Source organism: Setaria viridis, chromosome 3 (genome assembly GCF_005286985.2).
Source record: "Setaria viridis chromosome 3, Setaria_viridis_v4.0, whole genome shotgun sequence".
In the NCBI taxonomy this organism is placed as follows: domain Eukaryota; kingdom Viridiplantae; phylum Streptophyta; class Magnoliopsida; order Poales; family Poaceae; genus Setaria; species Setaria viridis.
Window position 1 is genome coordinate 36,060,744 of NC_048265.2, and position 13,521 is coordinate 36,074,264.

Sequence of the window (13,521 nt, forward strand, 5' to 3'; positions counted from 1 at the left end):
GATACTAATTAAAGTATTAAACATAGTCTAATTACAAATTAATTGCATAGATAGAGTCTAATTCGCGAGATGAATCTATTAAACCTAATTAGTTCATGATTTAATAATGTGGTGCTACAATAATTATTTGCTAATGATGGATTAATTAGTCTTAATAGATTTGTCTCGCGAATTAGACTCCATTTGTACAATTAGTTTTATAATTAATTTATATTTAAATTTTATAATTAATTTATATTTAATTCTCGTAATTAACGTCCCCCGCTCGTCGATTGCATTGCCCGTACGAGACTACAGGCGTCGCCTCACCAAACCAAACCCCCCTCTGGGTTCTGGAAACCGCATCCCCTTCCTCCCAACGAGACGACGACACCACCCCACCAGCCACCGAGCCCCGCCGCACCGTGTCGGAGCCTTCCTCCCGCGTCAGGACTCAGGCAGTCAGGCGTCACCTTTTCCCACTGACCCGCCCACCCGGCCACCCGTACAAGAGGGGCCCGTGCGGCCGCGCGCCCCACCCCACGTCCCCACCCCACCCCAGTCCCCCGTGCCGTGACGAGAGGCAGGCGGCGGGTCAGCCCAGCCCATCGCCCACGGGCCCTTCCATTCCCACCCCCGCCCCCGCCCGTCCGTCCCCACGGCGACCGAGCCGACCGTTGCGATCCGTCCCTCACCTCGCGGAGACCGAGCCAGCCCTAGCCCTTAGCCGCCCGCCCTTCGCGCGCTCCCGTCCCCCGCGATCTCCGGCGCCGCCGCCGAACCCGCCCTCGGATCGGCGGGGCCCCGGCCGGTGCCGGGCCAGGAGGCAGGCATGATCCTGGAGCAGGTCGACGAGGAGGGGGCGGGGACGGGCCTGGTGGCGCCGCCGGCCAACTTCGGGATGGTGGACGCGGGGGTCTACCGCTCGGGCTTCCCCGACGCCGCCAGCTTCGGCTTCCTCCGGGGGCTCGGCCTCCGATCCGTCGTGTGAGCCGCCGAAATCCCCCCACCTCGAATCGAAATTGTTAGATTGGAATTATTGGATTGGATGCGATCGGTTCGTTTGGTTCCCTCCTGCGTCGTGTTTGGTGGCGATATGGGCCGTCGTATCTCCGTGGCTGACGCGGCGGTGCTGCAGGTACCTGTGCCCGGAGCCGTACCCGGAGCCCAACGCCGCGTTCCTCAAGGCCGAGGGGATCCGCCTCTTCCAGTTCGGGATTGAAGGCACCAAGGTGGGTCTGATTTCCTATTTTCTTCCCTTGTGTATTATATGTCTCGTTTTCCCCTAAGATTCTTATGAGATTGCGTGTTTATTTGATATGTTGTTCGTAGTACTTAATTGATTGATTACCTCGATTGCGCTCTGGCAGTAGTGGAATTCAATGTGCTCTTTGGGGGGAAAGGAAAACTCAGCACAGCTATATGTTTTTTCTATTGTTTTTTGCTTTGGTAAATCTGATGGGATTATGTGAAGCTTTGGTAGTCACTCCTCCAGTCATAGGATAGTTTTAAGTTGGATTGTCCAATTAGAGCGCAAACTTGGAGGTAATGATAATTAGTGCTTATATTTCAACTGCAAAAGGTATGCAGTCTTGATGATAAATACATCGGTACACTTATATTATATGTTTTGTAGTTCTTAAGATAGATCTATGGATCCAAAGGTATACTGCTTTAGAACATTGAATGGTGGTTATAGTTAGCTTTTCTTTACTGTGTAAAAGGAATCCATGTACCTTCGAAAGGGTATTTATTGTTGTCAGTTGAGCAGGCATCAGATGCCTCCCTTATTTTTAATACTTTGCCTTAATAAAATTTAGGAAAGTAGACCATTGGACTTTCTTAACATCAATTGTCAAAGATGCAGTGGTGTGGATAATCAACAGATAAATTTCCAAATTCTGATACATTGAATGTTAATTTTATTGTTTGAATGCCGCTGTGCTGGTTTTTGAGGTGCTCATTAATCTGGTGTTTGCCTATTTGGAAGCAAATGTGGATGGTAAATTACCTATTATGGTATCCAAGTGCAGGACTACTACAAAATTCTGTCTCCCTTTATCCACAGTTATGAATAAGTTGTTGCAGGTACAGATGGATACAGTTTCCTTGTCAAGGATCAGTTTGTTTCTTCTGGTATTGTACACTTTCAGATACTGCATTACTGAAAACAGACATGCAGTTTCTTGTGCGTACACAGTGTCTGACTTCTATTTGATTCTTGTTGTTACACCCGAATCTGTGACTTGGGACCTATGTATTGTTAATTCCTGTTAATTTCATTTGAAGCAACTATTGTTGTCTGCTGATCTTTTGAATTCCAATATCAGCAAGTTCAGCACATTTAAATGTTTGCATCTGCAGGACCCATACGTGTCCATACCTGTGGATGCCATCGTGGGGGCTCTTAGGGTCTTGCTTGGTACTGAATTAGGCTCCATCTTTTCCAATTTGTCTTTGCTGTCGACCAATAATGTTAAATGATCATATGGAACTATTTTGACCCATCAGTAACTCGCTCTCTTTTATGGTTCTCAGATGTTAGGAATCACCCAGTTTTAATCCACTGCAAAAGAGGAAAGGTACCAATAAATGCATTTCTTTATTCTAAATTGATGGTTCTTTTATTTTCTCTTCTCATTGCCTCAAATCTTGATTGTTTGGTCCTGACTTTGAATTTGATTTCTCTGTCATGACTCCAGCACCGCACTGGATGTCTGGTGGGCTGCTTCAGGAAGCTGCAGAATTGGTGCCTATCATCTGTCTTTGAAGAGTACCATCGCTATGCTGCTGGCAAATCCCGCTTGTCAGACCTGAGGTTCATTGAATCCTTCGATGTCACCTGCATGAGGGATTGCATGCTGAGACTCATCTACCGCTACCACGACTGTCTTCAGAAAAGCAAGCGCCTACAGTACGATGTCAGATAGCATCTGGGGGACTGGGAACGACCTCCCAGGCCCTTGAGTTTTGCTGGAGCATGAACTGCTGGAGAGTTGTAAACCATTCACAGGGCATTTGTTGATTCTTTTATGCCTTGATGCCTCGATGTGAGTGATTCTTTTGTAAGCGGAAATTTATTGAACACTGGTCTGAGCCATTACTTGATTGCATAGTTCTTTTCATCTGAAGCAGTTTGTCACCGCAGGCAATGTGGAATGACATAGTCTGGTGGAAGAGTTTCCTTCTATATGAATTTTGTTTGTGCAGTACTATGCTAACCAGAGGTCGAATTGACAAAGTCCCAAAATATATTTGTTATATTGTACAGGAAGGATCTTGGTTATTGGGAGCTGGTATTGTTGAAGTTTGATTCAAATCCCAGGTTTATAGTTTACTTCCCTAACCCAAAGTCACTTGAAAGTGCAAGTCGAATACCAAAACGCAAACAGCTCTGCTTTCTGCAGATATAAATATTGCTTCAGTATCGATCCAAACGAAGTCCAAGTCACAAGCACAGCAGATTCTGTTTCCACGTGGCAGCAAGCTGGGGGCGCCAGCTAGGCGTCCAGTGGAGGGAGGAGATCTCCACGCATTCGGATAAGGGATAGGGTTGCTCGCTCCTTTCACCCAATGAGCGCCACACAGCTCTGAGCCATATCTCAGCTGCAGGGCCCCATCCATCCAAACACGCCACAGATCTTCTCACACACCCCCTGCAGGATCTAAAGATCACAAACTTTAATTGGGCCGATACAAGGAGACCTCTTCTACCATTTTGCAGGAAGGAAGAGCCCTGTTCGTGAGAGACAGGCAGAGGTCGAGATGGCTACCGCGTACGCTCCCATGGCGAGCCAGGTGATGAAGAGCGGCTTGGTGCACTCGAGGCCCAGGGGCCTTTCAGGCGCTGCGCTGACCAGGCGGCCCCGCTTCACCGTGAAGGCCATCCAGCCTGAGAAGGTCAGTGGATCTACTGAGCAACGAAATAGTGATGCATCTTTTTTATAGTTTTGATCGATTTGGCTCTTGGCTATAGGCAACATGAATTATCAATTTCATTCAAAATGCTTCCAAATCGATCAGTTCTTTGCATGTGTGCTGCTGCTAGAATCTTGATTTCAGTTCAGTCATCTTGTGTGATTCATTTTGATCTATCTCACAGGACTGGAAATTGGATATACAATTTGATGCTCTGAACATTAGCAATTCAATTATATATCTTTGTATGATCAAACAAAATTCTTTGGCTCTGATGATAGAAACTGTCTGTTGTTCTTGAGCAGACAACGTACCAGGTGGTGCAGCCCATCAACGGCGACCCCTTCATCGGCAGCCTGGAGACGCCCATCACCTCCAGCCCGCTCATCGCCTGGTACCTCTCCAACCTCCCGGCCTACCGCACCGCCGTGAGCCCGCTGCTCCGCGGCATCGAGGTCGGGCTTGCGCACGGCTACCTCCTCGTGGGCCCCTTCGCCCTCACCGGCCCGCTCCGCAACACGCCCGTGCACGGCCAGGCGGGCGCCCTGGGCGCCGCCGGGCTCGTCACCATCCTCAGCGTCTGCCTCACCATGTACGGCGTCGCCTCCTTCAACGAGGGCGACCCGTCCACGGCGCCCACGCTCACGCTCACCGGCCGCAAGAAGGAGGCCGACAAGCTGCAGACCGCCGACGGCTGGGCCAAGTTCACCGGAGGCTTCTTCTTCGGCGGCATCTCCGGCGTGGTCTGGGCCTACTTCCTCCTCTACGTGCTCGACCTCCCATACTACTTCAAGTAGACGTCCTCTCTACATGCGTGTGCGTGCATGGGTAGGCGATGAGGTCGTTGATTGAGCAGTGAGCACGTGTATAAATGTACTTCAAGTAACTTGGAACTTGAACTGTTGATTTCTTACTTGGATGGAGTTAATTTACTTGGGGATAAAATTAATGACTAGGTGTTGTATTTGTACACTCTTCGTTCTTGGGCCGTGTTCTTAGGATCGATCAATATGGCGACTATATGCTGGTTTCAGCAGATTTGGCTTTGTCAAAAACTAGCTAGGCCTTCTTCCGGAGGAGAGGATGGACAAATTTTGATAACTGTTCAGTCAAGTCATTAGCCACAGATTGCACTGTCGGTCGCTAGATTTGTAGAAGTGCATCCACTGCACCATGACACTGGTGGTAGGAGTTAGAAGTGTCAAGGTACCGTTTGAACAAGTAGGAATGATGCTTTTGTAGAGGTGTAAGTCAAGGAATGAGTTGGGGTTTGAACAAGCGAGGGCACAGCAGAGACACAGAATTGTTGGACTATCCTAGTGATAAATATAAGTATTCTTTTTTTTTCTTCTAGAAAATAAGGTGTGAGTTAGTTGTACTCCATCGTAGAAAAACAGAATTAAACATTCAAGTCCTCTTGTTAGAGCCATGCATTAGTTAGTTTGAAACTGTGGATGTCATCTACCTCGTTGACCATTGTGCTCTTCGTTATGAAGCATTAAGTGCTAAACCATGAATCAGGCGTTGAATTTTTTTCTTCCAAATTTGCAAGTGGTATCTAAATATATGAATGCACCGGCATAGATATTTATTTTTTTATTTAAAGATCATTTTTACAACATATGTAGCTTAAATGCAAAGTAATTCTAATAAATAGGCATGAGTACATTTAAATTATAAAAGGTATATTATTTATTAAAAATATAATGAGATTACTTTCATGAACAAACATAATAAATCAATGTTACATTGAAGTTTGATGCAAGAAAGGTAAAGTTTGTTGTTTATCACTTTTAATCAATATAGAGTACGATATGATTCCATTTGTAGGCCCTATTTACTGACTGACGGTTGGATGTAGCAAATACAATTGCCGACAGACTGCTACTCGATAAACTCAGATATCTTTGCCGACTGAGAGTTACTCTACAAAACAAGGACCACCGAATGACCGTGCGTTGGAGAGTTTTACCGATTGACCTCTCAATGGTAATAGTAGACTGTTACCAACTGACGTATGTCAGTAATCTGGTGTTGTGCTATAGTGGCAGCACATCAATGACTAAGCCGCAAGACAATGCAAGTTGCTCAGCTATCACCCACACAACTCAGACCCTTAACTAATATTTGGTCATGCTCCTCGTGTTACCACCATTATAACTGCTTTATTCTACTAATAGCAAAACCAGTTGTACAGCCATGGAAAGACATATAAATACAATAAAGGTGCAAGAAAATGTCATATAGATCACAAAGATGAATTATAGGATCTACTAGCTAGAAACAAAAACATGGTAACTAAATATTCTAGGCACAATATACAAGACTTGGGGCCTATTTAATTTGTTAATTTCCTCACAGATTATGTATGCACACTTACCTCTATGAATACACACGTGCAATTGTATCCCTAGATCACCCCCAAGAGAATAGCCGACGGATTTCGATGCTGATGAAGTCACCATAAGGGTCTAGCTGAAAGCATCTAGGCCCCTAATTAAGGTTTTGGTAATTAATGATAATATTCGTGGACTAACAATTTCATGGAGATATGAGTATAGGTTAGTCCTAGAGATGAATTGAGCTTCAAAGGATGCTACGGTGATAGCTTGGATGAATTTACATTGGAAAGCTCAAGGTAAAGGTATATGGTAGGGCTTTCCTATTTTACCAGTCAAGAGGTGCTTAGTGGATGATAATTGACCGGGTTAATAGTCTAGATAGCTGTACTATCAAGAGGGGTCAATTTTATTTGCTTGATGGTTCTATAGTGCCACTTTTCTCAAACAATTGCATTGCATGCATATAGGTCTATCTTGTTTGGAAAGTGGGAAATACGCTGGTAAAAATATGTTTTGAAAATGGCTAGCACGCTGTGTATGGTGAACGGTCTCCCTTGCAAGCGGACCATTATTTGACTTAGCCAAACTTTGAATTTGTTCTGATGCGCTGAAAAGTTAAAGGGCGGATGGTCCGGCCCTAAGGGGCGTCCACCACTTGGTTTGGTTTTTAGACATGACAAGTTTTGGTTCTGGTGGGGCATTAAGTTAGGGAGGACAATCCAGCCGTGAGTGGCGGACGGTCCGCCACATGATCTAAAATTTAGATAGGACCATTCTTGGTTCTGAGAGGTGCTTCGATGTGAACGGTGGACGGTCCATTGGCTAATTTGAAGAGTTGGACAGAACCAGTTTGGTTCTGAATGTTTGGTGAAAGTGAGAGGCGGACGGTCCGCGACATGTCCATAGTAAATATCATGGGGATTGACATGTTCTGGACATGTCTACCTTCTCCCTGCATGGATGAAAATATGAACCGCGGACGGTCCGCGCCTGTAAGGGCGTACGGTCCGCCTGTGCTGCAACAGATAGTTCTGACACACATTTATTGCAGTTATAGCCGTTGGGATGAACTGCGGACGGTCCGCGCTCGTAAAGGCAGACGGTTCGCCAATCCCCTGTTTTCACGCGTTTTGAACATAACGACTAGTTTTGGAGGATGGCTCTATAAATAGCTCATGCCCGGTCGTGGGAGACCTCTCTTGGCACTTTGGAAAGCTTCCATGACATACTTGAGCCTTCTTCCTCCTCTCTCTCACTCACTTTACTTAGAGTTTGCATTCTTGTGAGATTGAGAGCATCCTAGTGCATTGCATCAAGAGTTTGAGCTTTGTGGTACTAGGGAGTCTTCAAGCAAGTGTCATTGGCTTGTTACTCTTGGAGGTTGCCGCCTCCTATATGGCTTTGAGGCTGTGGAGTCATTGAGCCCTTCAAGAAGATTGTGAAGGAGCCCCGGCTATTCTTGTGAGAGGTTCTTGTGCTCACCTCGCCGGAGCGGTGAAGAGCAACTTTAATGGAATCAAGGTTTGGAGAGGTTCTTTGATTCAAGCTGGCTCAAGATCAAGCGGAGTCTTGATAGAGGAGCGGTTGGAACATTTAATCTACCTCAACGTTGATTAGGGGTGATCAGCAAGTCATCGACACCACGGGATAAATTTGTCTCTTGTCTTCGGTTATTTCTTTGCTCAATTTCATTATTGCAATTTACTTTGAGCAATTACATTCCTAGAGATTGAATTATATCTTGTCACCCTAGGTTGCAAACCCTCACCTAGTTCTAGAAAGAGTAGAAATAGAATTTCTCTTGTGTTACTAATTAAATTTATTTAGTGTTATGATTTTAGTTGAAATTGTCTATTCACCCCCCTCTAGTCAGTATCCTTGATCCTACACTAGCTAGTTTAACTAATTAAGGGCCTATTTGTTTCCCTCCTAAATTATATAAGCTGGATTATGGTCCAAAGGTAGTAGGGTAAAAGATCATTCTGGACCACAAATAATCTGAAATAAGTAGCCCAAGACTAATTTCAGATTATTTGTGGTCCCAAGGTGGTCTTTTACAATAGTACCCATAACCCATAATCCAACTTATATAATATAGGTGGACTATAATTTCAAACAAACATGGTCTAAGTCACCACATGCAACTCACTGTCGATGAGCACATTGTCTAGCACTGAAAGAATTGCTCCAGTTCTAGTTAATTGCTAGAATAAATTTAGAAAAATACAAGTACTCATGTTGGGTTGAAGATTCGAACCCAGATGGGCATGTTCCACCCCAAGGAATCAACTGAACTATGCTTAGTTTGCTGAATTAGGAAAATGTCAACCACTAACTAATCAGTTACGTCACATTATTCTAAAAAAGTACAAATTAAATTAGGTGCCACATGGAAGCCAACACATATAAAGAAACTTTTGGAAGGGAGCAGCACGTATAACCAAGTAAAGTGCACATTGACCTACTGGTGCAGCAATACAGGATACAATTTGATTGCTAATATCTTGAGTGTTATATTGTTCATCACATTGAACTTTTATAACATGAATGTTGTAATTTTAAATGTAATTTTACTAAATTGGTGGCTATAATTTGCAAATTATCATACTAATTTGTAACTAAAAATAAGTTTGAATAATAATGTGTACGCACCTTTATGAAAGAAAAATAGAGTGTAATACATATTAATGCCATAAGTTTGAATGTTAATGTGTAAGTGCCTTTGTTGAGTTGGAGACTTGGATCCATGTAAATACATTTCATTACAAGAAATATATATAGCTCAGTTCACCTATATGATTACAATTATGCTGCAAATATCTTGGATATTATATTGTTCATGACTATGAGAAACATACTTCAAGTTACTGTTACAATTTATAACTTATCCGACTAATTCTTCATTAAAGGAAGATTTAAATCTTAATATATAAACCTTTATGAATGCGGCTATATCCAGAAGAAATGAAATCCTAGATCACCTGCACGTACTACACACCTACAATTGGGCGTTTTAGTTTCACGTACGTACTTGGCCATTGCAGAGTTTAACCATTAAAATGGACATGCACTTTGTTGATTTGCGGCTTACAAGTTGGAAGAGGGTGGCTAAAAAATTTCCCACCAAGTTTTGATATTGTGCGACATGTAGAATGAAGGCACCACATGTTCCATAACAGTTGTTTGTCTCTTAGTGAAATATGTGCATGTTTTATAAAGTTTTTTTTAAAGAAACCTAGAACCTTATTATTATCAGCTGAGCTATTCTCAGTTTGCCAAATAAATAAGGAAAATGTCTACTAGCTATCTAGGTCCCGTTTGGTAGAGCTTCGGCTTCTCATATAACGGCTTCGGCTTCTTCGGTGGAGTGGCTTTTTTAGTGAAGTTGAAGCCGTTTTGCAAAATGTTTGGTAAAACGGCTTCTCAATGGCAATATATGTAATTTTATGATCACTTAATGCTTGGAGAGAGAAGAGAAGTCGGTGAAGCCACTTTTTTCGGCTTCTCCTCTCTAGTGTAAGCCGTTTTGCGGCTTCTCTCCGGCTTTGGTGATGAAGCCGTTTTGAAATTGATCCTTTGGTAGGGCTTCACCAAAAATCGGTGGAGAAGTACTTTGAGAAGTCCTACCAAACGGACCCTAGTTGGTTACAACATATTATTCTTAAAAAATACAAATTAAATTAGGCGGTACATGGAAGCCAACATATATAAACAAACCTTTGGAAGGGAGCAGCACGTATGGCGTATATAACCAAGTGCACATTGACCTGCTGGTGTAGTTGTACATAGTACAATTTAGCTGCTAATATCTCGTGTATTACATTGTTCATCACTATAAACTTTATGAACTTTTATAATACGAATATATTGTAATTTTGAATGTAATTTTTCCTAATTTGATGGCTATATTATCAGACTATTCGTAACTAAAAATAAGTTAGAATAATAATGCATATGAAAGAAAAATAGTGTAATGCATACATTTAACGCCATAAGTTTGAATCTTAATGTGTAAGTACCTTTGTCGAATCGGAGACTTGGATCCATGTAAATACATTTCATTACATGGAACATAGCTCAGTTCACATATATGCTTACAATTAACTATGCTACAAATATATTAAAGATTATACTGTTCGTGGTTAGAGGTTAATATGAACATATATTTCAAGTTCTATTGTTACAATCTACTCCCTCCGTTCCAAATTACAAGTCATTTTAGCTATTCTAGATGCATATATATTATTATGTATCTAGATATGGGGTATATCTAAGTGCATAGCAAACTCTATGAATCTAAAAAAAATCAAAACGACCTATAATTTGGGGATAGAGGAAGCATAATTTATCCGACTAATTCTTGATTAAAGGAAGGTTCAAATCTTAATGCGTAAATCTTTATGAATGCATGCTCTATCCGGAAGAAATGAAACCCTAGATCACCTTGTACATGGCAGGTTCGGGTCGTTTAGTTCCTCGTACTTTGTCACTGCAGAGTTTAACTATTCAAATGGGCATGCATTTCGTCGATTTGTGGCTTACAAGCAGGAAGAGGGTGGCCAAAGATTTCCCACAAAGTTGTGATACTGTGGTGACACCGACTATTACACAACGGAAGCTTGAAATACGTGCAATTTTTTTTTTAAAAAAATGGAAGAACAAAATAAAAGTATACTAGTAATGCACAACTATTCCCCAATTGTAGCCGGAAGTCCTGAACCAGGCAACCAGCGCGGCACGGCCCCTGGCTGATCGGTGAGAAACGCCTGGGCCGCCGACGCCAATTTTCTTTCGCGGGTGGCCCAGCTCGAAAAGCACTTTTCATGTGCGCGTCACTGGAGCTTGCCAAAATAAACTAGTTTTCATGGCACCCGACACGCCCGGTGAGGTTGAGCGACTGGTTCAATGATTGGCACGAGGACCGCGAGAAGGTTCGGGGGACCTGAAAGCCGCCGCGCCACCAACCGCATGCTTTCCTCGTTCTGGCCGTCACGGTTTCCTTTCCCTTCCCTTCCTCCAAGGGCGCTCAGCCAAGTATGCGTGACGGCCATTATTAGATGACACATTTTTCTTTCAGCTTGATGAGGCTGAAGAAAGAAACACCTAGGAGAAGAGAGATGGACTTTTGAGAATGAACACTTGTTTCCTCATATTTGCAGAGGACTGTACCACGCTATGCTTAATGTTGTTGCAGCAACATCTGCCAGAATTTTTCCAGTGGATTCGGCCGAATTTGGCACATTCAGACCAAGCCTAGTTAGGAGAGTAGTAATGATGTGCCCAAGCCAAAATCCCAGAACCTCCCAACCGCGAACCCACCTAATCGCATCCCATCCTTGACAACCCGTCCACGCGTTTGCTAGTGATACTGACGCGTGGGCCCGCACCGACGGCTGGGCTGACCGCGTGCCGAACCGAACCGGAACCCCGAGCGGCCACACCAAGCCCATAAAAAACATGTACCACCACCAGGCGTCTCTCCGCCGCCGCTGCTAACCGCAACGAACAAACCAAGAACCCCCGGATCGCCCGCGCCGGCACAGCGCGGATCATGGAGCACTACGAGCGGCTCGGCAAGATCGCCGAGGGCGCGTCGGGGACCGTGTACAGGGCCCGCGACCGCCGCACCGGCGAGACCGTCGCCATCAAGCGCCTCCGCGCGGGGGGCGGCAACGGCGACGGGGACGCCTTCGCCGAGACGTTCCTCCGCGAGGCGCGCTGCCTCGAGGCCTGCCGCGGCCACCCGTGCCTCGTCGAGCTCCGCGCCGCGCACCGCGACGGCGACGGCGGCGGCGCGTTCCTCGTCATGGAGTACGCCGGGCGGAGCCTGTCGGAGGTCGTGCGGGAGCGGGAGGGCCGCGGCGCCGGGCGCCGGACGTTCCCCGAGGCCGAGGCGCGCCGCGTGATGCGGCGGCTCCTGGAGGGCGCGGCGGCGATGCACGCCCGCGGCGTGCTCCACCGGGACCTCAAGCCCGACAACGTCCTCCTCGACGGCCGCGGGGGCGTCAAGATCTGCGACTTCGGCCTGTCCCGCGCCGCCGCCGACGCCGGCGGCGCGCCGCTCACGCCGGGCGTGGTCACGCTGTGGTACCGCGCGCCGGAGCTGATCCTGGGCTCGCGGGACTACGACGCGGGCGTCGACACGTGGGCGCTCGGCTGCATCATGGCCGAGCTCCTCGCCGGTGCGCCGCTCTTCCCGGGTCGGTCGGAGATGGACCAGCTCAACAGGGTGTTCGATACGCTGGGGATGCAGGACATGGCGTCGTGGCCGGGCTTCGCGCGGCTGCCGCGCGCCGGGTCGGGGCTCTGCCACCGCGCCCGGCCGCCCAGCCGGCTACGGGAGATGTTCCCGGCGCTGTCAGCCGCCGGCTTCGACGTCCTGAGCGGGCTCCTGTCCTGCAGGCCGGACAGGCGGCTCGCCGCCGCGGACACCCTCCGTTGCCCGTGGTTCGCGGACGCACCCGCGGCGGCGCCTGAGGCCATGCCAGCTGATCAGCTGCGAGCCTCCTGCGCCGCCGCCATGGCTGCCAGCGTACCTGGTGTCGCTGAGGCAATCATAGCATAGGACACGAGTTACGAGTACAGCACAATAGAAATTGATTCTTCGATTGCTTGTAGATTAAATAATAATTCTTTCCTTTTTGAAAGTATACTTTAGTTTAGACACCGATCGAGCTTGTTTGATGGAGATCTTGTAACCACGTTCTTCACTGACTGAAGAAATGGGTTAAACGTGGACGAATTTTGTTGATACATGAGTAAATTTTGTTCAAATAATGAATTGTTGGATTGTCGTCGTCTTTCGAGGTTTTTTGTGCAAATAATGAATTGTTGTATTGTCATCGTCTTTGGAGGTTGGTGAAATGGCTTCTAGAAATGCTATAGAACATTATGCGACCGGTTGGTGAATAGTTGTGCTTTGAAGCAACAACAGCATACTTCTTGGGGAAACAAAGCAGCAGCGACAGTCGACGTGGATGTACAGAGCATACACTTGTTCAGTAAACAAGGTTGGTGTCCAGGCCAATTTCGATTCGGAGAAGGTAGAAAATCCATGTGTTTGGTGGCCAGTTCTTTGATCATTAACTTTAATTTGCCAAAACAAAAAAGGTCTTGGTTCGATCAGACCTTCTTTTCAGCCCGGTGCCTTGGATAACAGATGTGTGGCAAACGGAACCCAGATAGTCAGCAGCAGCGCCAGACAGCAAGGTGTTCCTGTTTCAAGATCCTTCCGCAAACCAGCCTAGTCGACAAAAATATGGGAGCGTTTGGTTCCCTCTGC

The 13,521-nt window shown here is 46.0% G+C and overlaps 3 protein-coding genes across 3 annotated transcripts; all 3 read left to right on the plus strand.

The window, feature by feature from the left end:
* The first annotated feature begins 620 nt into the window (after positions 1-620).
* LOC117848637 (inositol diphosphatase DSP3) lies at positions 621-3,175 on the plus strand. Its single transcript, XM_034730120.2, has 5 exons — positions 621-966; positions 1,118-1,211; positions 2,344-2,401; positions 2,518-2,561; positions 2,682-3,175. Exons 1-5 carry the CDS (start codon positions 812-814, stop codon positions 2,907-2,909), a joined length of 579 nt encoding a protein of 192 aa, XP_034586011.1. The 5' UTR covers positions 621-811; the 3' UTR covers positions 2,910-3,175.
* A 410-nt stretch (positions 3,176-3,585) lies between these two features.
* Positions 3,586-4,867, plus strand: LOC117848636 (photosystem I reaction center subunit XI, chloroplastic). The gene is made up of 2 exons (XM_034730119.2): positions 3,586-3,879; positions 4,203-4,867. Exons 1-2 carry the CDS (start codon positions 3,745-3,747, stop codon positions 4,692-4,694), a joined length of 627 nt encoding a protein of 208 aa, XP_034586010.1. The 5' UTR covers positions 3,586-3,744; the 3' UTR covers positions 4,695-4,867.
* Positions 4,868-11,697: 6,830 nt separating this feature from the next.
* Positions 11,698-13,039, plus strand: LOC117847774 (putative cyclin-dependent kinase F-2). Its single transcript, XM_034729056.2, has one exon. It carries the CDS (start codon positions 11,791-11,793, stop codon positions 12,802-12,804), a length of 1,014 nt encoding a protein of 337 aa, XP_034584947.1. The 5' UTR covers positions 11,698-11,790; the 3' UTR covers positions 12,805-13,039.
* The last annotated feature ends 482 nt before the right edge of the window (positions 13,040-13,521 follow it).

Excerpts from the sequence above, each read along its gene's own strand:
- LOC117848637 (XM_034730120.2), top strand. The coding sequence starts at position 812 with ATGATCCTGGAGCAGGTCGACGAGGAGGGGGCGGGGACGGGCCTGGTG. Across the intron at positions 2,402-2,517 it reads GGCTCTTAGGGTCTTGCTTG|ATGTTAGGAATCACCCAGTT; the intron begins GTACTGAATTAG and ends TATGGTTCTCAG. Across the intron at positions 2,562-2,681 it reads TCCACTGCAAAAGAGGAAAG|CACCGCACTGGATGTCTGGT; the intron begins GTACCAATAAAT and ends TCATGACTCCAG.
- LOC117848636 (XM_034730119.2), top strand. The coding sequence starts at position 3,745 with ATGGCTACCGCGTACGCTCCCATGGCGAGCCAGGTGATGAAGAGCGGC. Across the intron at positions 3,880-4,202 it reads AGGCCATCCAGCCTGAGAAG|ACAACGTACCAGGTGGTGCA; the intron begins GTCAGTGGATCT and ends GTTCTTGAGCAG.
- LOC117847774 (XM_034729056.2), top strand. The coding sequence starts at position 11,791 with ATGGAGCACTACGAGCGGCTCGGCAAGATCGCCGAGGGCGCGTCGGGG.